The 27050-nt window shown below is 39.7% G+C and overlaps 1 protein-coding gene across 1 annotated transcript; it reads left to right on the top strand.

Moving 5' to 3' along the window:
• Positions 1 to 8406: 8406 nt before the first annotated feature.
• On the top strand, positions 8407 to 25750 carry LOC115418620 (sterile alpha motif domain-containing protein 9-like). Its single transcript, XM_030133144.1, has 5 exons — positions 8407 to 8752; positions 9456 to 10239; positions 11230 to 11494; positions 21178 to 23543; positions 23586 to 25750. Exons 2-5 carry the CDS (start codon positions 9466 to 9468, stop codon positions 24843 to 24845), a joined length of 4665 nt encoding a protein of 1554 aa, XP_029989004.1. The 5' UTR covers positions 8407 to 8752; positions 9456 to 9465; the 3' UTR covers positions 24846 to 25750.
• The last annotated feature ends 1300 nt before the right edge of the window (positions 25751 to 27050 follow it).

Below are 27050 nucleotides of genomic sequence, written 5' to 3'. Positions count from 1 at the left end.
TTACACTAATACTAAATATATATTTATCTTGGGGGTGATCTGCGTCAGCCCTGTGAGAAAAGTGTCACCCAAAATATCGTCCACTTTCTGCTCAAACAGTCTCAGTTCGTCTCTTTTCTTCTTCCGCCTGTTTCGGCCTCCGCTTCGTGTCCACCTTGACGTCATCGTCTGATCATGCAGACAGGGGAATCCCAGAGGGAATCCCACCTGCAGACCCTGTTTATACTAATTTGCATATTTAAATGTGGGCGTGGAGAGGGATGAGTCAGGTACTCCAACATATGCGCTCAATTCCACGCTGATTGAGATGTATTAAGGAAACGTACTTGAATTCAGGCGTACGCTCAGTTTTGTACATCTGGATTTTTTTGTGCGTTCGGACTTTACTGGATTTGGGCGTACGGCAGGTTTCAGTATGAAATCCACGCAAGTCTTTATATATGAGGCCCCTGGTATTTACAGGATATAGTCTAATAGCCTAATTTTTCTAACAAAGTTGACCTGAAATCAACCAGTGAATCAACCCATGAAGCTCCCTCTGCCTTGTTTTGGAAGGTGAAAACCAATGTGGATACTTTACCGCCTACAAAGGATGCCTTCTCTCTGCACCTCCTGAGGGCACACTATCAAACAAAGGTTTGGAAAAAGTCACTAGTGACTTATTCATAGTTGGCCTCACTAACTAGTTGTGGTTGGCACATGAAGGATGGTGTGCTGGTCCCCAAGCTTTTAACCAAAGAACCTTCACAGATCAGATGTTTGGAGTTGACGACCTGTGGATGCAAGAGAAAGTGGAAGTCAGTGCAGTGCCAAGCAGTGTTGATGTCGAAGAGGTGGAATGTATGGCTGTGGGGCATGTGGATGTGCGTGTGCAGCTTGGTGCAAGAATACTCAGGTACCCGCATCACCATTATTGAGTGCTGAGACATTGTTCAAAACACTCATATTTTTTTGCCTTGTAGATTAGGCTTGTGTTTTGCCTTTTAGTGTGAGGTATGTCTTCTATTGTGAAAGTAAAAAGCATCCTCAAAACAAAACTGTAAACTCTTCTATTGTGTCCCTGACCAGGACACTGAGCACTGAGCATTTGGACATGGTTTCTAGATGACTTCTGATAGCTGGTTACCTTTCCTTCTGAGTACGACGGCTTGAATGGGAAAAAACAAATTCTACCAGCAGGTTTTAATGGAAATTACAATGCTGCTGATGAAACCGAATCAAGATCCTGTACTTTTGTTATTAGGGACCGAGCCGAGAGGGCAGGTCCACTCACACAGTGAGTGGACTTGCCAGAAGGCAAGGCCCCTATTGTTTTCGTTCGTTTTTTATTATTTTCTGTCCGCCGCTTTGAACTGGATTTTGACCCCCTAAACATGCTCGAAAACTCACCAAATTTGGCACGTACAGTACAGGCCAAAAGTTTGGACACACCTTCTCATTCTTTGCATTTTCTTTATTTTCATGACTATTTACATTGAAGATTCTCACTGAAGGCATCAAAACTATGAATGAACACATGTGGAATTATGTACTTAACAAAAAAGTGTGAAATAACTGAAAACATCTCTTATATTCTAGTTTCTTCAAAGTAGCCACCCTTAGCTCTGATGACTGCTTTGCACACTCTTGCCATTCTCTTGATGAGCTTCCAGAGGTAGTCACCTGAAATGGTTTCCTAACAGTCTTGAAGAAGTTCCCAGAGATGCTTAGCACTTGTTGGCCCTTTTGCCTTCACTCTGCGGACCCCAAACCATCTCGATTGGGTTCAGGTCCGGTGACTGTGGAGGCCAGGTCATCTGGCGCAGCACTCCATCACTCTCCTTCTTGGTCAAATATCCCTCACACAGCCTGGAGGTGTGTTTGGGGTCATTGTCCTGTTGAAACATAAATGATGGTCCAACTAAACGCAAACCGGATGGAATGGCATGTCACTTCAGGATGCTGTGGTAGCCATGCTGATTCAGGTTGCCTTCAATCTTGAATAAATCCCCAACGGCGTCACCAGCAAAGCACCCCCACACCATCACACCTCCCCCTCCATGCTTCACGGTGGGAACCAGGCATGTAGCATCCATCCGTTCACCTTTTCTGCGTCGCACAAAGACACGGCGGTTGGATCCAAAGATCTCAAATTTGGACTCATCAGACCAAAGCACAGATTTCCACTGGTCTAAGGTCCATTCCTTGGGTTTCTTGGCCCAAATAAATCTCTTCTGTTTGTTGCCTCTCCTTAGCAGTGGTTTCCTAGCAGCTATTTGACCATGAAGGCCTGATTCACGCAGTCTCCTCTTAACAGTTGTTGTAGAGATGTGTCTGCTGCTAGAGCTCTGTGTGGTATTCATCTGGTCTCTAATCTGAGCTGCTGTTAATTTGCGATTTCTGAGGCTGGTGACTCAGATGAACTTATCTTCAGCATCAGAGGTGACTCTTGGTCTTCCTTTCCTGGGGCGGTCCTCATGTGAGCCAGTTTCGTTGGAGCGCTTGATGGTTTTTGCGACTGCACTTGGGGACACATTCAAAGTTTTTGAAATTTTCTAGACTGACTGACCTTCATTTCTTAAAGTAATGAGGGCCACTCGTTTGTCTTTACTTAGCTGATTGGTTCTCGCCATAATATGCATTCTAACAGTTGTCCAATAGGGCTGTCAGCTGTGCATCAACCTGACTTCTGCACAACACAACTGATGGTCCCAACCCCATCAATAAGGCAAGAAATTCCACTAAGTAACCCTGACAAGGCACAGCTATGAAGTGGAAACCATTTCAGGTGACTACCTCTGGAAGCTCATCAAGAGAATGCCAAGGGTGTGCAAGGCAGACATCAGAGCTAAGGGTGGCTACTTTGAAGAAACTAGAATATAAGAGATGTTTTCAGTTATTTCACACTTTTTTGTTAAGTACATAATTCCACATGTGTTCATTCATAGTTTTGATGCCTTCAGTGAGAATCTACAATGAAAATAGTCATGAAAATAAAGAAAATGCGAAGAATGAGAAGGTGTGTCCAAACTTTTGGCCTGTACTGTATGTCAGGTCCGGCAAAAAAATTGATAAAATGCAAAAATTAACCCCATAGGTGCCAAAATGGGCTCTCTAGTGCCACCTATGTCAAAAAACACAGAAACCACCATAGCGGCCAGCAGGAATGTCCGAGAGACATGAAACCAATGCCAAAATGTTCCTTACATCAGCACTACAAATGTTCCAGGTGGCGCCGAGAGCTAACTCCAACAGGAAGTCGGGAAATTGCCTTTCAAAGTAAAACCCTCAACTTAAAACTAGTATGAGCCAGTTTGTCATATTGGCTTCTAAATAGCACCAAAAGATAGAGTGAACCCTTCTCAAAAAACTGTCTTCGCAAATTTCTAATTAATGTCTCAGTTATTTTTTTATAAGTTCAGAAAAATGCGATGTTTGGGACTAATTTTTCAATTCCGACTTTTCCCCACGTTATATATCCATACATTCAGAAAAATCACCCCAACTCTCTCGTGCAAAAATTTTTGAGATAGGATGTACAGTTATGGATTTATAAAATATTGTTAGTTTTTATGCTTTTTTGGCTTTAACCTGCCATTTGACCCCCTCAACATGCTCAGAAACTCACCAAACTTGGCACATATGTCATGTCTGGTGAATACTTTCATACAATATCAAAATTAACCCCTTAGGTGCCAAAATGGACTCTGTAGCGCCACCTAAGCATACAAAATTGCCCCTAGTGGCCAGTAGGAATGTCGTACAGACATGAAACCAGCGCCAAAATGTTGGTCTCATCGAGCCCGAAAAATCATACACACACTCATGAGCTAAATCCAACAGGAACTTGGCAATCTGCCTCTGAATGTACTCTAAAATCAGGGATTCACAGGTAAACGCTCTTTTCCACCATCACTGCTTATTCAGTTCAATCTCTTATGACTAATATTATTTATTAAATAAGCTCAGGAGTCTATGTGCTTGCTTCTAGTCCAAGAATTTTTCAGATTGGATGTACCGTTATGGATAAATTGCAGTTTGTTTCTGCAAATTCAGGTAGACTCCTTCTGCCACAGACTCTGAGCTTTGTCTCTGTTTCGTAATTCAACACCGATGAGGAGACTGACAGGGAAACAAAAGGTGAAAGCTGATTGGCTGAATCTTTTCCTGTGGAATGCATACAATGAAACCACCAGGTGGTGCTGTAAGACCATGAACAGACAGTCAGATTCCTAGTGTGACTGAAAACATGACAAGAAACTTCACTGACAAACTGTCTACACACAAGAACATTTGAACAATACAGAAAAAATATGAAAACTGCATAAGAAATATATGTATGTAAAAAATTATAGTTGAATAAAAGTTGAATAGAAATGAAGACATGATAAAAATGTGAATGGTACACACACACACAAAACACCCACAAGCACGCGCGCGCACACACACACACATAAAACACCCACAAGTGCGCACACACACACACAAAATAAAGTTTTAGTCAGAAGGCAAGGCCCCTATTGTTTTTCGTTCGTTTTATATTATTTTCTGTCCGCCACTTTGAACTGGACTTTGACCCCCTAAACATGCTCGAAAACTCACCAAATTTGGCACATATGTCAGGTCCGGCGAAAAATTTGATAAAATGCAAAAATTAACCCTGTAGGTGCCGAAATGGGCTCTCTAGCACCACCTATGTCCAAGAACACGGAAACCGCCATAGCGGCCAGCAGGAATGTCCGAGAGACATGAAACCAATGTCAAAACGTTCCTTACATCAGCACTACAAAAAATATAGGACGACGCTATGAGCTCTCTCCAAGACGAAGTCAGAAAATTGCCTTTCAAAGTAAAACCCTCAGTCATATATATACATATCTATCTATCTATCTATCTATATATATATGTACATATATTTGAATAAAAATGAAGACATGATAAAAATGTGAATGGTACACAGACACACACACACACACACACAAAGTTTTACAAAATCAAAGCCTTATTAAAAATGGTAAAGTATAAGTTTTATGCTCACCTGTTTGTACAATTTCAAGTCACTCAAACAGATTCTGTCTGTCACACACACACTTGCATACACACACAGTAGGCTTTTCAAAATAAAAGCCTCATTAAAAGGTGATGGTGGTTTCAGCAGAGGGGCGTAAGTGTTCTGTAGGGATGAAAGGAGGATGGATGCAAAAGGGAGGAGGCTGGTGTCGGTACGGAGAGGTGTGAGTGGAGCTGAGGTGTCAACGGCCACGGGAGGCGGAACTCACAGGAGGCGGAACGTACGGGAGGCGGAATTCACGGGAGGCGGAACGTACGTACGTATGGGAGGCAGAACGCATGGGAGGCAGAACACACAGGAGGTGGAATGTATGGGAGGTGGAACGCATGGGAAGCAGAACACACAGGGGGCGGAATGTACAAAAGGCGGAATTCACAGGAGGCGGAATGTACAGAAGACGGAACGTAGGGGAGGCGGAACGCACAGGAGGAGGAACGTATGGGAGGCAGAACGCATGGGAGGTGGAACGTATGGGAGGCGGATCGCCCAGTGCGAGGTCCCGCCCAATGCTGCTTGCAGCTTTAATTATTATTATTATTATTATTATTCAATCTTTCTGACAAAAGCATCCCTAAATAAGTTGCCTCAAATGTGTTTTACTACTCAAATGTATTATATCTTTGCCATACAACTATTACACAGTTATTACTACAAACTAACATACTTTCCAGACTATTGGCCACACCTGACTATAAGCCGCACCCATGCGTCACGCTGTTTCCTTCTTCGACAGCTGGATCAATCGTTAGCCTGTGAAACATAAATTAGCTGCAACATTGTTTGAGCCCCAGGTTCACAGCGGGTGAAAAAAGTAGCAGCTTATAGACTGGAAATTATGGTATATTATATTTATTTCTATTTACTATTTATAACTGCAGTAATATGTCAAATAAATATAATTGGTTTTACAATCTGGTACATGTATAAAGTCAAAGAGGACCAAAGGCTACCATTTAGAATTCTACACCTGAACATAAAAGTACTAAAAACCTGTGCAGTGTTGCACTGTTTCACACTACAAGCTTTAAACTCAGCATGATTCACACCTCTAGATAGGGGTACTGATTGATAGAGGTTCCGAGCAACTATCTTATATTTCCACGCGGATTTTCACTTTAAAACCTGGTTTTCTTTAGGCAGACATTGATTTTTTATTGTTCTAGCTCTATTTGCTCATACAGTCTAATATATATTTTCATTCTGACACTTCCACAGTCATTCTATGGGTAAGCTTTCATTTGATACCAAGTTTATGTATGTGGTCCTTGTGGTTGTGGAAATATTCAACATTTAATGTGGGTATGTCGTGTTGATATTAAAAAAAAACAAAGCCTAAAATTGCTTCAAAAAGTCACAAACATAATTTTTCAACTTGACAACCACCCTAGAATTTCATCTATGGGTCCTTTCTAACAAAAAAAAAAAAATAGGGTGCCATCTTGCACCCTAACATGTCTGCAAAAGTCTCAGCGGAAACACTTCTCAGAACTGATCCCCTGACAACATTTCAGGCATCAGAAACAGGAAGTAGATGTGGTTTCCTTACCCCAACCGCCACTTTCTATTTGAGCGTAAAAACAGACATGACACTGCAGATGAACGTGTGAATTACATTAATACACATGCCTAGAAGAATGTCTAAATGCTTTATTGTTCACTCTCTAATCAAGATGAGCACATTACAAAGAGATTAGAGGTGAGTATCTTCTTACAATGACATTAGAAGTCAGTTTTGTAATTTTCTGCTGATTTTTTTCTGACACCTAATTAATTAATACATTTTAGAGCTTATACTTAGTTTACTTGTCTTTAACATAAGAGCAGTTCTTTACCTTTTCCTATTTTGTGGTCTTTTGTAAAAACATTAGAAACCTTGGCTGTTAATGGTGTTTAAGACAAGCGGAGAAAGTCAGGATTTAAGCGTAGCAGAAGCTTTTCCAGTACAATTTTCAATGCAATACTCGCAACACTGATGTAGATGTCCCTCTAATAATCCTTTAGTCTTTGAGTGTGGGTCCCATATCACTTTAGCATGGTTAACAGGTTGAAGCTGGTTTGAGACTGTTTGCGTTTGTGTTTTAGAGGCTGTAGAAGTTTCAGTTTTACTTGCTAATGTAGTTGTCATCACAAATGCAAGTGTATTCAGTGGTAATACTTGCATCCCATTAGTCAGTGTAAAAGTCATGAAGCCAGGCTTAGCCTTATTGTAGTTATGTTGCTGCAGGTCTGTGACAGATGCTGTGTGTAATATATGGTGGACATGACCTTGTCTGGAAAATGTGCTGGGAATTTGGAGCCGATCTTGGGAGTTACTGCAGTTATTGTTTGGGCTAGTATAACGGCTAAACAATTAACACTTTTCCCAAGTGGGCAGAAGCCTTTCCTTTATCAGTGGAAAGGCCCTTTGACTGAGCACATGAATCCATTGTGGTTGATAGCTGTAAAAAGATGACCAATGCCCATGGAACAGAGACAGTTACAGCTACTGACAACATGGTGAATACTTTCAGAAACAAAGTTTTTGCATCTGTTTATAGCGGCATCGATGACTGCTGATGACGTAACAGGTCTGGAAGGGTTGTCCTATTTCATAGGGGAATGTTTCAACCCCCACCCCTCACAGCTCCGTTTCAAGGGATAGTGCCAAGTGCAAGTGCCAAGGGGTAGGGGTAAGAGGGAGGACTAAGGGGTGAATTGGGAGCAGGCCCCAGAGTAACACAGGCATGTCACGTCTGTACCATTGTCTAAGGTTATGTCTCATTTATTATCTTATGTTGACATTTTTGTCAGGGTCTGTTGTGGTAACTGGGTGAGCATAATATGCCCACTTTGCACTTCATGTTATAAAAGTTCATATTCTTTTTCACAGTTTGTATTAGGTTAGAACTCAAAAGTTGTTCATTTTTTCATGATTTTTTTAAATTCTGACCCAGCCACTAAAATCAGCACAATTCTATTATAATAAATACAAAATTATCACACTAGAACCCTGCTCCAATGTGAGTAAAAAATGCACACCGACACGTTTCAGATCATTTGATCTAGCACAAAAAATAATAATGCATATTAACCAATACTGCCATTAATCACTGACATATGCCAGGTTGCAAAAAAAAAAAAAAAACTGATCCAATTTTTCTGTAGTATAAACAAAAAAAATGTTTGTTTTTTTTTACATCAAAAATTTGTTTGTTTCGTTTATTTACATTAAAAACACGGCATTTAAGGTGTTTAAGAAATATGACAGTTATTGATGATTTAGTATTTTTGTTTACAACTCAAGTTGATGAAATACATATATATGTAAAAAAAAAAAAAAAAAAAAAAAAAAAAAAAAAAACTTAAAAACTGTAGGAAAAAAAATGCATGTTCCTTCCCTCCTGTGTGATCACCTGCCCCTCCCTAATATGTGGCGCATGTATCTTCTGCTTCCATTCCGTCTGTGTATATACTCCCTTTTCTCTCTAGATCTCTGCAATGTCATTGTGTTTTCCCTCAGGAAGATGTTTGTTCCAGCGTTACACATTTCCCTGCGTCAGGTCTTCATGTTTTAGACCCTGCCCATGGTTTTTTGTCAACTACAGGTATCGGTACCTCTACTTTAATTACTGTGCTATGATGTTCAGTAAAATCTATTTGATCTTGCTCCTGAGGTCTCGTACCCTTTAGCACTGAAGAGGAAATGCCCAGTGATTTCAGCAGGTGAGAGGTTCAGTTACTGTTGCATGAGATCTGTCAAAGATCCGTGAAAGGTTTTAGATTTGAAGAACATTTCATTTTTAAAGATGTGTTGGCTGAAGATAAAGTCATGTCCAGTGCTTTTTAAACATTAAAATAATATATGGAGCCATCAATCCTTATAATTAAATACAGAAATAAGCACTAATGTCTTGGTTATTAGACAAACTCTGCTTTGAACATAAACAGTAGAAAAAATACATTTCCTTTGTGGATACACTGGAAAATACTGTTATATATTAACACATTACAAATATACAAGATACATGCTTAGATGACCTGTTCTATAAAAAACATTCATAATCGTGGAGGGAAGTTTCTTCTCCAGTTTTAAGATGAATATAAAATGCTTTGAATCTGGAACAGTGTTGTGAAAACTGACTGAAAGGGAGTTTTTAATGAGCTGAGCAGAAAACTTTATTTTATTTGCAATTCGATCTGTTTATTTTCCAGAGTAGGTTACTTTGTGATATTTAGGAGATTAGGAGTAAGTTTTCATGTACACAGAAAAATCGTCTGTTGATAAATGGCATTAACAATTTGTGGTTTCCCAAAATGTACCTATAATGCATATAACGCATGCAGCTCAATTCAGGATCCTTATAATCACCTACAAAGACCGGCCTACAAAGACCATTCATTTTAATCCTGTTGCCTTCTGTTTTAGTTGATCTACAATGAGCCACTCAAAGGCGGCACTGCCGCAGATTGAAAAATGGACAACAGAAGATGTCCACCAGTGGTTGACAGAGGAAGTCAAGGTTGATAAGACTTGTGCAGACAACTTTGTTGAAGAAGAAGTGTCAGGGAAATATTTAATTGACTTTGAGAAGACAGATATCCTGGATTTGGGAATAAAGCATGGGCCTGCTGTCAAAATCAAATCTCATTTAAAAAAAATAAGAGAGGGATCAAAACATGAGCTACAGATTCCAGCTTATGTGGCAAACTGGACAAAAGAGCAAGTTTACCAGTGGTTACTACAACATGCAGATGTATACTCCAAGTATGCAGAACGGCTTCATGAGGAGGATGTGTGTGGAGACTGCCTGGTCTGCTTTGAGAAGCAGGACTTTCTGGATCTGGATGTGAAAAACGGTCCTGCTGTCAGAATTCTGAAAGAACTTCACAAGCTGAAAGATAAACCAGAACCAGCACTGGAACCCATCCTTCCTCCCACTGCACTCCAGAAGGACGCCCCACAGCCCACTCAACCTGAACTGAACCCTTCGCAACAACCACAACCCTTCGACAATACAGATCTGAAAAAAGAAGAAATAAACAGAAATGCACTCAGTAAGACTCCTATGCCTGCGGAGACAGTTCTAGAAGAGAACAAAAGTCAACACACAGGGAAGCAGCAGGAGCCAAAGCCACTGGGCTCAAAGACGAATGAAGATGTGAAACAAAAGATACCCCAAACCCAAAACACAAACTGTTGGGATGGTGAGGTAAGTATGTACACAACATATTTCATGTTGTTTTTTGGTTGATTTCATTTTGTTTGTTAATTTAAATCTGTTCCAAACAAGTCTGCAACATATTCAAAAAATGTTGGAACAGGTTCAGTTCACGGTGACAGGTGCAGAGTTTGTCTGGATGTAGGTGTTTCCTGTCAAACTGGATTCACAGGTGTCCAGAGGTTAGATCAAGAACAATAAAAATCACTTGTACAGCAGAAGGTTTAATGATACTAGGACGCATCAAATATCTAAGTTCATTCTCTGGGCAGTGTAGTTTTGGCAGTTTCCTAAGGTTATTGCAACATGCATACAATTTGTAAGGAATGAACATACTATGTATCATGCCAAAAAGTACAGCATTACCTCCTTCAAAATAAAAAAAACATAACGTGCTGCACACTTTTAATCCCCCTCGGCCAAATATAGTGCAAGATTCTGTTGAAAAGTTACTGCCCTTTAATTTAGATTAGACTGTCCTTGTGCAAAACTTCTTACATACATATTTAGATGTGAAAGTACTCAGACATTATAACTCCACAAGGCTATCTGACCTTGAAAAAGTGGTCATGGTCACCTATTTTCAATGGGCTTCTGCTCCATGCCAAGATGCATGCACAGTATACAGTTGGCAAAGATATCTCAATGCATTCTTCAGATAATGCGATTTTGTTGTTGAATTGACAGAGACAGAAAGACAATTGGTCAGACAGCTCGGCTAAGGGGTAAAAAAAAAAAGGGGGAAAAAAAGCAATATTAACGGGCTGATGCTTTATTGTTCCAACATTTTTGGAATGTGTTACATGAATCAAATTTTCACTATGTCTAATAAACTTTTTATTGCTAAACAGGTCAAAGATTTTTTGACAATTACAATTTTCAGTTTTATGTGCAAATTTCATTCTGTTCTAACTTTAGCCTAATTTTGGATAGTAGAAATCATACTTTTTGTCTGATATCTTGTGTTTTGTTCAACTCCAGACACTCCAGAGCAGTTTGAAGATTCAGAAAATCCTAGCTGACCTTCTGAAAGAGGAGCTTAAGACATTTCATTTCCATTTACAAGAATACCGCAGACATAAGAATCAACCTATTCCTCGTGGAAATTTGGAGGGCAAGGACACCATAGACACTGCAAAGTTATTGCTTAGTCACTATGGAAACGTGGATGCATTACAGGTTACACGAGATATTCTTTACCAGATCGATCAACGGGATCTTGCTTCTCGACTGGAAAAAGATATGGGTAAGACAATTAATTTAAGTCTATGATTCCAACCCTGTTTTGGTGGAGTGCAGTTATTCAGATTGGATCACTTATCTATAGGCCCCTTTCCACCAAAAGCCCAGGAACTTTATTACCAGGAATTTATTTACCAGGAACTTATTTGGGCAAAATCATTCCTAGTAACTGTGTTTCCATTGCACCCCAAAGTTCAGGGTAATTTATTAAAATCAGGTTGATGATGTATGGGGGAGCAGTAAAAGAAACTGTTCTCCAGTTCATGTACACTGAACAAAAATATAAACGCACCACTTTTGTTTTTGCTCCCATTTGTCATGAGCTGAACTCAAAGATCTAAAACTTTTTCTATGTACACAAAAGGCCTATTTCTCTCAAATATTGTTCATAAATTTGTCTAAATCTGTGTTAGTGAGCACTTCTCCTTTGTCCTTTGCTAAGATAATCCATCCACCTCACAGGTGTGGCATATCAAGATCCTGATTAGACAGCAGGATTTTTGCACAGGTGTGCCTTAGGCTGGCCACAATAAAAGGCCACTCTAAAATGTGCAGTTTTATCACACAGCACAATACCACAGATGTCACAAGTTTTGAGGGAATATGCAATGGTCATGCTGACTTCAGGAATCTCCACCAGAGCTTTTGCCTGTGAATTGAATGTTCATTTCTCTACCTTAAGCCATCTCCAAAGCTGTTTCAGAGAATTCATGAAGAAGACTGTGCGAGGAAAATGGTGGTCACACCAAATACTGACTGGTTTTCTGACCCCCCTGGACCACCCAATACAGTAAAAGTGCACATTTTAGAGTGGCCTTTTATTGTGGCCAGCCTAAGTCACACCTGTGCAATAACCCTGCTGTCTAATCAGCATCTTGATATGCCACACCTGTGAGGTGGATGGATTATCTCAGCAAAGGACAAAGGAGAAGTGCTCACTAACACAGATTTAGACAAATTTATGAGCAATATTTGAGAGAAATAGGCCTTTTGTGTACATAGAAAAAGTTTTAGATCTTTGAGTTCAGCTCATGACAAATGGGAGCAAAAACAAAAGTGGTGCGTTTATATTTTTGTTCAGTGTATATATAAACCAGCTAACCAGCAGTTAAACCAGATAGAAACACACACACACACACACACACACACACATATATATACATACACACACACACCCACATATATATATATATATATATATATATATATATATATATATATATACAGTACAGGCCAAAAGTTTGGACACACCTTCTCATTCTTCGCATTTTCTTTATTTTCATGACTATTTTCATTGTAGATTCTCACTGAAGGCATCAAAACTATGAATGAACACATGTGGAATTATGTACTTAACAAAAAAGTGTGAAATAACTGAAAACATATCTTATATTCTAGTTTCTTCAAAGTAGCCACCCTTAGCTCTGATGACTGCCTTGCACACCCTTGGCATTCTCTTGATGAGCTTCCAGAGGTAGTCACCTGAAATGGTTTCCACTTCATAGCTGTGCCTTGTCAGGGTTACTTAGTGGAATTTCTTGCCTTATTGATGGGGTTGGGACCATCAGTTGTGTTGTGCAGAAGTCAGGTTGATGCACAGCTGACAGCCCCATTGGACAACTGTTAGAATGCATATTATGGCGAGAACCAATCAGCTAAGTAAAGACAAACGAGTGGCCATCATTACTTTAAGAAATGAAGGTCAGTCAGTCTAGAAAATTTCAAAAACTTTGAATGTGTCCCCAAGTGCAGTCGCAAAAACCATCAAGCGCTCCAACGAAACTGGCTCACATGAGGACCGCCCCAGGAAAGGAAGACCAAGAGTCACCTCTGATGCTGAAGATAAGTTCATCTGAGTCACCAGCCTCAGAAATCGCAAATTAACAGCAGCTCAGATTAAAGACCAGATGAATACCACACAGAGCTCTAGCAGCAGACACATCTCTACAACAACTGTTAAGAGGAGACTGCGTGAATCAGGCCTTCATGGTCAAATAGCTGCTAGGAAACCACTGCTCAGGAGAGGCAACAAACAGAAGAGATTTATTTGGGCCAAGAAACCCAAGGAATGGACCTTAGACCAGTGGAAATCTGTGCTTTGGTCTGATGAGTCCAAATTTGAGATCTTTGGATCCAACCGCCGTGTCTTTGTGCGACGCAGAAAAGGTGAACGGATGGATGCTACATGCCTGGTTCCCACCGTGAAGCATGGAGGGGGAGGTGTGATGGTGTGGGGGTGCTTTGCTGGTGACGCAGTTGGGGATTTATTCAAGATTGAAGGCAACCTGAATCAGCATGGCTACCACAGCATCCTGAAGTGACATGCCATTCCATCCGGTTTGCGTTTAGTTGGACCATCATTTATGTTTCAACAGGACAATGACCCCAAACACACCTCCAGGCTGTGTGAGGGATATTTGACCAAGAAGGAGAGTGATGGAGTGCTGCGCCAGATGACCTGGCCTCCACAGTCACCGGACCTGAACCCAATCGAGATGGTTTGGGGTGAGCTGGACCGCAGAGTGAAGGCAAAAGGGCCAACAAGTGCTAAGCATCTCTGGGAACTTCTTCAAGACTGATAGGAAACCATTTCAGGTGACTACCTCTGGGAGCTCATCAAGAGAATGGCAAGAGTGTGCAAAGCAGTCATCAGAGCTAAGGGTGGCTACTTTGAAGAAACTAGAATATAAGAGATGTTTTCAGTTATTTCACACTTTTTTGTTAAGTACATAATTCCACATGTGTTCATTCATAGTTTTGATGCCTTCAGTGAGAATCTTCAATGTAAATAGTCATGAAAATAAAGAAAATGCAAAGAATGAGAAGGTGTGTCCAAACTTTTGGCCTGTACTGTACATATATATATATATATATATATATATATATATATATATATATATATATATATACACACACACACATATATATATATATATATATATATATATATATATATATATATATAAAAACCAGCTAACCAGCAGTTAAACCAAATAGAAACATATATATATATAAACCAGCTAACCAGCAGTTACACCAAATAGAAACATATATAAGCCAGCTAACCAGCAGTTAAACTAAATAGAAACATACATAAACCAGCTAGCCAGCAGTTAAACCAGATAGAAACATACATAAACCAGCTAACCAGCAGTTAAACTGGATAGAAACATACATGAACATATATAACCCAGTTCCTCATCAGTAAACCACACCTTAGCAGATGTCGTATCTTAATCATCTACAGTTCCATTATTAGCCAACTTTGCTTCATTTCAATTCAGCTAGCTGTAGCTAGTAACATCACACGTTTTTTAACATTATAACAGGTTACATATCTCTGTAATTAGATTACTTTTCATCTCCCTCTTTTCTCCTCTTCTAAACTGTGCAGCTAAGGCCTTAGGAGGCCTTTTCATGCTGATAAACTCTCCACCCTTTACCTGGATGCTTAGTTCAAATACCTGTCTGACGCTGTCATTTAGCTCCACTCTGTCTCTGTCACTCACGTACACACACACACACACACACACACACACACACACACACACACAGTGAGTGCAAAAAAAAAAAAAAAAAAAACGACCCATGAATCACTAAAGTAAGTCCCATATAGGACTCTGCTGCTTTGTCCCAGCTTTAGTCTGTATGTGCCAGGTAGAGTGGGGACCAGAAGATGACTGGAAACCACAAGGGACCAGACATGATGGACTGTGAAATGCCGTATGGTGCCACTAGCTAAAATTGCTGGAGGGCAATAAATCAATTTGATATCAATCTGACACTGACAAAGATAAAAATGAAGGGAATTTTATACATAATTTTTATACGTTTTAGTTAGTTTTGTAACCACAAAATACAGTTTCAGTTAGATATCGTTTTTTTCTTTTAACTAGAGTTTTTATTTATTTTAGTTAACAAAAATGTTTTTTCAATTTTAGTTTTTGTCATTTTGTTCGTTTTCGTTAACGATTATAACCTCGGCCGGGGGAAAAGTAATTTACCTGGGTAATTTTCAGTGCAAACGCACCTGGGTTTTTGAAAGTTCAGGGTAATGCTCAAAGCTCCTGCAAAAGTTCCTGTGGTGGAAAAGGGCCTTATGTTTCTTAATGTTTAATGTGAAACTACCTGGACATCATTTCTTACATCACACAACTTTATTTTTTGAAGCTAAAAATGAAAGCTTTGGGAAACAGATGGCTCTAAATGCCACTATAATGTTGATACATTGTCATAATTTAAAATCCAGTTATTAGATAATTTTCCTGCACATTAATGATCTGTGGTAATTAGGGATGTCCTGATCCGATCTAAAGATCAGCATCGGCTGCCGATCTGGCATTTTTTAGAAGATCAGATCAGATTTAGTCACAAGATCAGGTCAATCTGGGCAAGAGGGGTCAATGCCCTCTTAAACAAATGTCCTGCCCCCTCAAATTAAAGTTTCCGAAGGTAGGGAAAAGGAAAATGAGCTGCACAACAGTGGAAGACTAAAGGCCACCACAGAGTTGGGTGTACTTGACTCCGTTTATGTCTGCATGTACTCAGACCCAAAGCAGACATCCACTGGATACGTCCACGCAAACCTCAATTTTTACAAACGTGCAGACTAGGGCTGCACGATTAATCGATTTTAAATCGAAATCGGATTTTTTTAATTAGGACGATTTTTAAAAAAGGGAAATCGTAAAATCAATTTCATCTCTCTCGTGCCTGCGGGCCGCGTGCTTGCGGGCTACCGTGGGCTCTTCCTCCTATCAGTGCCAGCGGTCTGTCACAGAAGTCCGTGTAATGACCGGACTTTAAATCTGTTAATGAGCCCGCAGTACTTATAGCAATGTAAGCTGGGGCTTCACGCACGGATCCCGCAACTGAAATATAACTGCATGTGGATCACTCATCTTCCGTTGTCCCGGATCCGTACTGTACTGTCTTCTTCCGAACCAGGTCCAGGTCTCGGGGTCATCAGCCTCAGCAGAGGAGCCCAGACAGCCCTGCGCCCACACACATCCACCAGCTCCACAGATAGAATCCCTCTAGCATGTCCTGGGTCGGTCTGTTCCACGCACGGATCCCCCAGTTTAAATAGAACCACATGTGGATCACTCATATTCCGTGGTCCACGCACACATGACTGATGCCTGTCACTGACTTACAGTGGTATCACTTCTGTGGGCCCAGATACCCAGGGAAGGAAAAAAAAAAAAAAAAAAAAAAAAAAAAAATATATATATATATATATATATATATATACATATATATATGTCACAGTAGAGATTGAAATCCAGTAGGATTCCTAATCCTACTAGGACAGATAGTAATTAGGCCCGAGCTGAGTAAAGCCGGCGCAGGGCCTATTGAGTCTGCAGTGGGCGCATGGGGATGAAATCGCCAGTGACGCGGTCGCCTTTCGCCACTCTCACACATATTCACATTCACGGCACTGAGACAGACATGTGGGGGAGCTCGAGAGCTTTCAAATAAGGCCAAATATGTGGTTGCCATAGAAACGGCTACATTGTTCTTGTTCTTGTGCTCAGATTCTTATTTTTTTTCTCCTGCTCTTTGAGCTCAATTTTGACCCTCTGAACATTTACGAAAACTCACCAAATTTTGCCCAAAATTCAGAAGTGCGAGAAATTGAATTTACATATAGGTTTCGTAGAGGTCGGTAAAGAAATGTTGCGGCAGCGCCCCCTTGAAAAGTGGAAATGCACTGCGCCAATGGGAGCTCGTCCAACATAAAGTTTGTCGTAGAGCCACGAAAATCGGTACACAGATTCATCATGAGGAGACAAACAAAAAATATTATTATGGCCACACCCCTAAACCAACCCTTAGTCGGCCATATTGGATTGAAATTTCCAAAATGCTGAGTCAGCGTTTTCGCTGACGTTGTATTTTAACTATCTCCTACTAAGCCGTTTGGCCGAATGAGCTCTAAATCGGTGTACAGTATCTAGAGAAATGGGACATCAAAATTTATCCGAATTTTTTGGATTGGTGTCACTGTTTTTGTGCGACGAGGTTACAAACTTTGCGAAGTTTTTTCCGAAAATTCACACACAAAATATATATACACATACATACATACATATATATATATATATATATATACATACATATATACATATATATATATATATATATATATATATATATATATATATATATATACATACATATACATATATATATATATATTTACATATATATATATATACACACACACACATATATACATATATATACACATATATACATATATATACACACACACACACATATATATATATATATATATATTATATATATACACACATATATATATATATATATAAATTTAGTCCTCTTACTTGCTAAATTTTTCATTCACAAAGGTAAGTTCTGTAACACAAAACCAAATATTATTTATTTTTTGAAAGATGTTGAACTTTATTTAAAGCTGTTAGATAAATTTGGAAACAAAAAGGCTATAAAAAACATAAGTATTTGCTCTGGTTTGGACATTGTATTATAGTGTATTCCCCCTGGCAAACTTCTGTTATTTTCTTGTTGTATACATTGTTCATATACTCTACTTCATTCAATAAAGATTTAATTAAGAAAAAAACTTCTGTGGGTTCATCACGTGATACCATCACAGATTTGAGGTCAGAGCAGTGCCTTGCATTGTTGGCTGCTCACGAAAACGACATGCTGACTTCTGTTGTCTTTTGTAGTTTTACCCAAAAATCAAAATCAAAATCGAAAATCGAGTTTTTAGAGGAAAAAAAATCGGGATTTTTTTTTTTTGCCAAAATCGTGCAGCCCTAGTGCAGACTCCGCATACGCACAGTCGGTGTCATACAATGTAGGATGCTGTAAATGTAGGAAACTGATACATTCGACGATGAAACCTCAGTCATTTGCGGACAGTGCACACGGAGTCTGTGCCGCTCAAAGTACACACACAATGCATCCAACTCTGCGGGAGCCTTTAAAGCAATTAGTAAAGCATCTATGAGTTTCACTTTCACTTTGTACAGTTGTATGGTCTGTGTGTACTCATTGTGAGGTACGTATGGCATGGAACGCACCCCTATATAATCCTTGGATTGACCTGTCCACAGACGCGCTACAGCAAAGGTGGCAAACATATGGCCCACTGGCCAAAACTAGCCTACCAAAGGTTCAAATTTGGCCCACAGTATGAATTTGGAAAGTGCAAAAATTATACTGAAGTTATTAAGAAAAAGTGTCATAGTTGTTTTAGTTCAGGTTCCACATTCAGCCCAGTTGTGATCCCAAGTAAAATAATAGCATAATAATCTATAAATAATGACTCTAAATTTAAATCAAAATTTCATAGTAAAAAGTATCGGATTGGTATCAGCACAACTAATCATCAAAAAAATTGGATTGGAAGCAAAAAAAAAAAAAAATCAAGATCGGGACATCACTCGTAGTTATTAACCTGCAAGTTGCACTTCAAACAGGATCTGAAACAATAAACACTGTTACTGCAGATCATTTTCTTTGTACCTGGGGTAATATATGGTACTACAATTAAAGTTATTCACACAGGGGGGCAGTCATCTTGAAACCAGCTAGCTGATGACATTGGGAGGGGGTCATAGTCAGTTTACTTATTCACCAGCAGGAGTCACTGAAGCAAGAACTTGATTAGTGAGGTCGTAGTAGGTCATAGCTCACATTATACAACATTATAGCATGTTATACTTCATGAATTATCCTAGTTAATATGACAGGTCTGAGATCAGGCTCAGATTATCTAGTGGGACCAGATGTTGTTTAATCACATACAGTTGTGGAAAAAATGATTAGACCACCTTGTTTTCTTCAAATTCTTGTTCATTTTAATGCCTGGTACAACTAAAGGTACATTTGTTTGGACAAACATAATGATAACAAAAATAGCTCATAAGAGTTTAATGTAAGAGCTAATATCTATCAATTTGCCATGGTTTTCTTGATAATAACCAAAATCACTTAAATTCTTACATCAATAGCTACGGCATTGTACTGACAAAAACAGTGCTTCTAAGCATTCCATGTTTTCTTTTCAGTCTGTAACTCTACTTGGACAAATTGCCCGAAATGCATTGCCAGAGACGTTCAGAGTCATTCTGTCATTGGCCACATCATGACTCAATAAATAATACCATTTTCCTTATCAAATGTTATTATTAAATGCTGTTGGAAAGTAGTTATTTTCTTTCCTTAAACATGCAGAACAGAAACCGACCAACCCGCACGCACCACCCCCATTTGATTGCATAATGTGATCAAGCAGCATCCTGAACCTGATCTCAGACCTGTCACACTAACAATGATCATATTTAATGTAGTATCACTGTAAATTATGAACATATTATAAAGACATGTAATGTGAGTTGTGACCCACAACAACCTCAAAAATCATGTGTTTACTTCAGTGACTCCTACAGGTGAACAAGTGAACACCAGAGATGAACCCAACGAGTGACATCATCAGATCAAAAAATCTACTTTTCTGATAAATCCAAGTGAATAACACCTTTAATTCCACTGCCATAAATTACCCCAGGTACAAAGAGAATAAACCATAGCAATATTATCTAGTGTTTCATGTCTACTTTAAGGAAAACATACGGTATAATTCTCTGTCATTTAATGCTAAGGCTTCCTAATGACTTCATCACAAAATCACTCATGTTTGCCAACTTATTTACAACATAGTCAGCCTACCTACCTACACTGGAGCCACAATTTCAACAGTAGGGGTGTAACGGTGCACTCATTTGTACAGACCACTTTCAGTTTGGGGCCTTTGACAAAATACAGAGGTGTACTGAACGAATACATGTAGCCTGTGTGAAGAACGCAAACACGTGCCTTAAGTTTCCACATGAACCTTGAAGCACAACACACACAGTATGAGCAGGGTGGATGCAAGCTGAACCCATGTGCAGGGTTTCCCCTATCAATGTGATATCATGAAATCACGTAAATATACACTCCACTTTTAATTGGTGTGTTATCTGTATGCATTATAAGTTTTCCGTGTGTATGCTCATGCTACGTCAAATACCACACACTGAGGGTTAGGGGTTAGGGTTAGGTTTAGGGGTATGTGAACCAGAGATCTTGGCGAAAATTGACACGTGATCACATGGCGTTAAATAACACACAGAAGGACAAAAATGCATACATATAGCATGCCAAATGCCGTAAGAACTGGCATGACCTACAATGTGATTTCATGAGCTCAGTCTCCTATATACATTCTGCAGTGGCACTGCTGCAAAAAACTAACAAACAAACAAACAAAAAAAACACTTTATTTTGAAGCTGGGGTGCCGATAAGGGGGGGTAAACATGACAACAGAGAGTATAACAGAAGCACAGAAGCCAGGTTGGACGTTTGAAGCATGTTAAGTTTCACTTTGGTTTTATAACAGCCCCCCCACCCCCCACCCCACCCCTTTCACTGGTCTCCTTCACTGTACCAAAAATGTATCAAACCAAAGACCCCTGTACCGAAAATGTATCAAACCGAATTTTTTTCTGTACCATTACACCCCTATTCAACAGTCATTCAAATCCATTTTTTAGATACTTTCAGGGACAGATGTAATGACAGGACTGTTATGCAGAGATTCTCTGCGCTTGTTAAATTAATAATAAACTCTATCATTTGTTCAGGTCCACTGAAGCTGCAGAGCCATTCAGATGATGCTTTGAAGAGAGAATCTCACCAGGGTGATAAACTGAAAAATCTGTTAACTTGTGGTGGGAACTCACTTGACAACTATGACAGATTTGTTGTTATTGTAAACAAAAGTAAACCAGGACAGGCGGAGCACCTTCAGTTTCTGAGTACACTGAAGCTGTTCTGTGTGTTAGACTTGGATCCAAACTCTAATGCTCCAGGTGGAGTGTGCCATTCCTACAGAGACACAAGAGTGGCCAATCTGCACATCCCATCACAGTATCAAGGGCAGACAGACTCTGTGATTAAAAATCTGAACCTTAACCAGCAGACCAGCTGGGTGTTCTGTAATGGAAGAAATGACATTGACGATGAGTCCAACAAAGAGCTGGATTATAAGAACTGGTTAAGGAAATCTTGTAGTGATGTAGAACAACTGGTTTCATTCATTTGCACACCTGATGTCCTTGATGGCATAGGCCTAATCATATTCCTCCTACTTTCCCCTGTGGACAGTGAGAAAGACCCCATTTTTGACATCTACAAGAGTTTCTTAAAACGCACTGATGAGGAAAACATCATCACTATATGTGAATCTCAGAGCACATATTTGAAATGGAAGGAGCTAACCCAGGAAAAGTGTGACTCTGACATTGACCCACTATCCATATATGAGCTGACCCTCAGCCAGGTCAATGGTACTGTAATGGCACTGGAGCCGTTCAACCAAACAGAAAAGCTTCTTCCCTCTTCTGACTCCAGTGCTGTTGTTCTGAAACAGAAGGATGAAGATTTGATGACAGCTCTTGACATTTTGTGTCTGAATCACTGTGAGAACGGATATGATGAAAACAGTTCAGAATTCGCTGCCTTCAGAATGAAAGTTGAAGAGGAATTCTACAGAGGAGGGAAAGTCAAATGGTGGAACTTCTACTTCTGTGACATAGATAAAGACAGGCCATTTATTAAGAGGGACAAGTATGAAAGTCTGAAGAAACTGGTTAGAAACCAGCAAGATTCAAACAACACTTGTGTTCTGCTCAATTTCTTCCATCATCCAGGATGTGGTGGAACCACCTTGGCAATGCATGTGATGTGGGATCTCCGGAAAGAGTTCAGATGTGCTGTGCTCAAGGACAACACACTGCCAAAAGCAGAAGTGGCTGATCAAGTTATAAAACTCATGAAGCTTGAAAGTGGGAAGCCATCTCCAGTTCTGCTATTAGTTGATGATTCAAAAGATACACAAAACGCGTATGAGCTTGTATATTGCATCCGTAAAGCTCGAGAGGGTTATTCAAACAGAAATACAGATGATACAAAAAACAGCAAAGTCATTATCCTTAACTGTGTCCGTTCCCAAAGTCCTAAAGAGCAATACAAGCAGCAGAATCCAATGCAGTCCCAGTTCATTACTGCTTCACTGACAAAAGAAGAACAGAGGGACTTTGAGAAGAAGCTTAAAGAGCTCAAAGAAACTCATGAAAAGCCTGAAAATTTCTACAGTTTCATGATCATGAAAAGTAATTTTGACAGAAAATACACAGCAGACCTTGCTCACAACACACTGGAGAACTTTGATTTCAACACAAAGCAGGCTCAGCTATTTGCTTTTCTTGCCCTACTGAACACTTACGTGACAAAATCCGAAATATCTCTCTCCTGCTGTAAGGATTTTTGTGAGATAAAAATGCTTCGCTGGCATGCAGACAATGTATTAGACAGAATGAAGCCTTACTCAAACTTACTAACTATAGTCAAACGAGGGGGAGGCCGCAAAGGAGTCACAATTCTTCATCACTTAATAGCAACTGCATGTCTGGAAGAACTGGAGAAAAGCCACTCGCTAAAAGTAAGTGACATTGCCATGGAGATTCTTGAATGTGATCTGTTCTTCAGAGATGCATCTGTCCAAAGCAGATTCATGGTGTCCATTAGGCGAATGCTGATAGAGAGGCAACGCAAGAAAGATGGAGATGAGAGAGAACCATTTTCTCCTTTCATAGATAAAGTCCACAGCCAGCAAGGACGACAAACTGTCCAAGAAATTTTTGAGAAAGCATCCTCCAAGTTTGAGACCCTTGCATCCATTCCTCAAGCACTGGCAAGGTACTTGTATATCAATGAGCGCGACTTCCCAGAGGCTCTGAAATGGGCGGAAAATGCAAAAAACATCACAGAAAACCCATACACCTTTGACACAATTGGGCAGGTTCACAAAAGCAACCTGAAATCAAACATCGATAGAGTAAAGCAAGAGACATCACACAACCCAGATGACCTGAAGACCAACATCAAAATAGCAGAAAATGCAATCACAGCATTTAAAAGAGCTCAAGAGCTGGAAAGAACAGAGGATGAAAACAACAGTCTCCTGTGCCTTGCATTGCAAGCACACGGGGAACTAGAGGAGGAAACAGCTGATGATGACTCAGAGGACTATCCCAAAAACTCATACAATGTTAAGGGCTATGTTGGAGTGCTGGATATTGCCTTTCTAGTCTTTGAGATATTGGGCAGATTGCCCCTCTTTGAGGAAAGTGATCCAAAGAAGAAAAAGTACTTAAAATGTTTTTTAGAGAAAGAAATTCCAATCTCTAGCATGTATACGGAGAGTAATGAGATCAACAGATATGTAAAGATCATCAATGAAAATGAATACTTTCTCCTGAATCTGAAAACTGAAGTAAAAGACATATTTGAACATCTTGAGTGTTACTACACATATTTCAAAGCAAACACTTCAGAATTTGATTCAAAGAACCGCTTAATAGTCACTGGTCATTTCAAAAAGTATGTGATGCTTTTTTGCACTGAACCAGAAGAAAAGAAAAAAGAACGACACAACAATCCAAATCTCAGTGTGAAAATTATTACTGAAGAACGAAGACTGTTTCTGGAATGGAAACGTGCAGACACATTTGCAGGGATTCTTCAGCACCTTGACAAACCTCCTCAAGAGATCGAGAGGATCACAGAATGCTACGCGTTCCTGCAGCAACAGCAGCAGTTTGACAGCAAAGGCCAAAAGATGAAAGAAACAATAAATTACCTTCTGTCAAACGTTGTTCTTAACCTTTTGAAACCCACATCTAAACATGTGCAGAGTTACAGCTTCCTCTCCACTTTGCTTCTGAAAACTCTGCAAGATGTAGGGCTATACTACCGTTTTCCAGATCCCTATTACCTGGCTTTACTGTTGTTTTGGCCAAGTCCTTCAGAACAAAACCCAGAAATTGGTAAATATATTAGTGCAATAAAAAACTCATCTCGCAAGCGGCTGAATTTATTAGTCAAAAACAGAGGCACAGTTGCTCATGTCTACCTAGGGAAAGGAAAGGGATTCAAGAGGCTCGTCTCTAAACCTCAGCTAGATAAGAATTTCAGAGAGATGGACCGTGGCATAGACAGATGTGCCTTGGCACAACTTTGGCGAAGTGGAGATATTTTCAAATACGAAAAGATCATCAACCGCCTCCATCGAGTCAGTGGAACCATTGAGCAAGGACAGGTCTACGCCACCTATGGTACACTGAAACTCCCTGTGCACCCAGCTCTTGGTGCTGGCATAAGAAGTGGGTGGAGCACTGAGAAGGTTTCCTTTTACCTTGGTTTTGCTATTGATGGACCCCTTGCTTATGATATCCAGTATGAAAGTTAAGGCAGCTAACTTTACAGACAAAAACAAGTCCCTGTCCATAAAGACACACTGACAAAAGTTTTGCAGACAGAAACTTGTTATGTTGAACAAAACTGACTGTATGTTAATTCTCTGATCTACTGGTGCACCGCAAGGATGTGTCCTCTGTCCTCTGCTGTATATACTGAAAACCAGTGACTGCCCCAGTATGTATGAAAACCATCAGATATTGAAGTTTGCAGGTGACAGTCATAATGAGCCTGCTGAACAGTACTGAAACCTCTCATGGTACTGACGCTATTTTTTTTTTTTTTTTTAAATGGTGTCAAGAATTTTTTTGTTTTTACCTTTGAATGTTTCTAAGACGATGTGTATTATATGCGTACTGGTTTTATAATGCCATTCCTGTACATTCTGACTATGTCTGTTAACGCTTTTTCATCATTTAAGAATTTTTTGGTTTCTATCTAAAGATGCAGCACTTCTGGCAGGGGCAATATAATACACAAAACAGTCTGTAAATATCATATAATAACCTGAAAAATAAACAACTGCTGATTTTCTTGCAGGAGCCCACTGACCTAGCATCACTAACTGCATTTTGGACCGGACCCCCTCCGGCCCTTGGCTGCGCCTAGAAATTCTGTCCATAAAAATTATGAACAGAACCGGTGACAAAGGGCCCCACTGTTCTCAATTTATATAAATTAAATAACAAACTTAAAAAACAAACAAACACTGAAACATGTAAAAACCAAACAAGCCTTGACCGTGTATGGAAATTTTAATGTATTGATACCTGAGTAGACCTCTGTCTTTTATTTTAGTTTATATACAGGGTGGGGAAGCAAAATTTACAATATTTTGAGGTAGGGATTGAAAGACAGTGTATGACCAATTAGTTTATTGAAAGTCATGAGAATTTATTTGCCACAAGAAAATTGACATAATAGAAAATGTTTTTATTCTATGTGTCCTCCTTCTTTCTCAATAACTGCCTTCACACGCTTCCTGAAACTTGTGCAAGTGTTCCTCAAATATTCTGGTGACAACTTCTCCCATTCTTCTTTAATAGTATCTTCCAGACTTTCTCGTAATAGTTTTGCTCATAGTCATTGTTAAAAGTCCAGTCCCTGATGGAGGACTACGTTACCCAGGATGCATCTGTTTGACTTGTAGTTCTGCTCACTCGTGGTTGCGTATGCTTTTTTTCATTTTGGTCCAGCAGGACTGCAGCATCCACGGAGCAGAAATTGACATCCTGTCATAATTCTTCTTAATCCTGAATGTATAACCACCGTGTGCGTCCTTAAGATGTAAGTAGAGTATTTTGCATGAAAGGCGTGTTATTTCTAGGGGTTAGATAGTGAAGTTGTACCTGTGGTTTCAGTTGCTAATGCTACAGCTAAGGCCTGCCGCAGTGCTCCTTGTGCGCTCCAAAGTAGCTAGTGGATGACTATAATCTGTCAGTAAGTTATTATTGACCAGTATTTGTCTTTATTCACTGTTTATTTAGCTCGTTGTGGTATCCCCCTTACCGTTTCGTTAATTACGCCATTTAAGCCTATGACCGTAATTGGTGTTAGAGGGCCCTCTGTGGGATTCGCCATGCTACTGCGGGTCTGTTTATATGGCATTGAGCATGTGATGTTAGAGTGCCCTCTATGGGATTCTTTATGTTACTGCAGGTCTGTTATACTGCATTTCAGTGTAATGTGTATAGCGCTTTGTTACTGATACATTTCCTTTGTTCCTTGTCTGTTGCAGATAACCACACACACACAAACATTCACACACTTACACACATATGTCCACCAACTCAATCATTCAACCAATACCTGTACCAGCATCGCTTCCCATGTACCTGCTCCCATTTCTTCAGCTTCATTAAAACCTCAGAACTGTATCATTGGAGTTTGTCTGTTCCTTCTGACCAAGGAAGACTCAGTTGAAGAGCAATCCGAATCAACATACATTTAGACACACACCGTCTATTACAGTCATTCTCTTCTTTCCATTATAAACAGTCTTTATGGACACTCCAACTATTTTTGAAATCTCCTTTGGTGTGACGAGTGCATTCAGCAAATCACACACTCTTTGACGTTTGCTTTCCTGATTACTCATATGCGCAAAAGTTTCTGAAAAGGTATGGATAATAGTGTTGGGTATGATTATGACATCAATATATGTTTGGGTTCAAAACAATTGACGTAGTGCCTGCTG

This window comes from Sphaeramia orbicularis, chromosome 4, assembly GCF_902148855.1.
Source record: "Sphaeramia orbicularis chromosome 4, fSphaOr1.1, whole genome shotgun sequence".
NCBI lineage: Eukaryota > Metazoa > Chordata > Actinopteri > Kurtiformes > Apogonidae > Sphaeramia > Sphaeramia orbicularis.
The sequence above is the reverse complement of the archived record's forward strand: the minus strand, read 5'-3'. Positions and strand labels throughout refer to the sequence as shown.

What these genes read in the sequence shown, in the direction of transcription:
- LOC115418620 (XM_030133144.1), top strand. Translation starts at nt 9,466, where the DNA reads ATGAGCCACTCAAAGGCGGCACTGCCGCAGATTGAAAAATGGACAACA. An exon ending in CAAACTGTTGGGATGGTGAG is followed by an intron (nt 10,240 to 11,229) that starts GTAAGTATGTAC and finishes GTTCAACTCCAG; the next exon opens with ACACTCCAGAGCAGTTTGAA. An exon ending in TCGACTGGAAAAAGATATGG is followed by an intron (nt 11,495 to 21,177) that starts GTAAGACAATTA and finishes TCATTTGTTCAG; the next exon opens with GTCCACTGAAGCTGCAGAGC.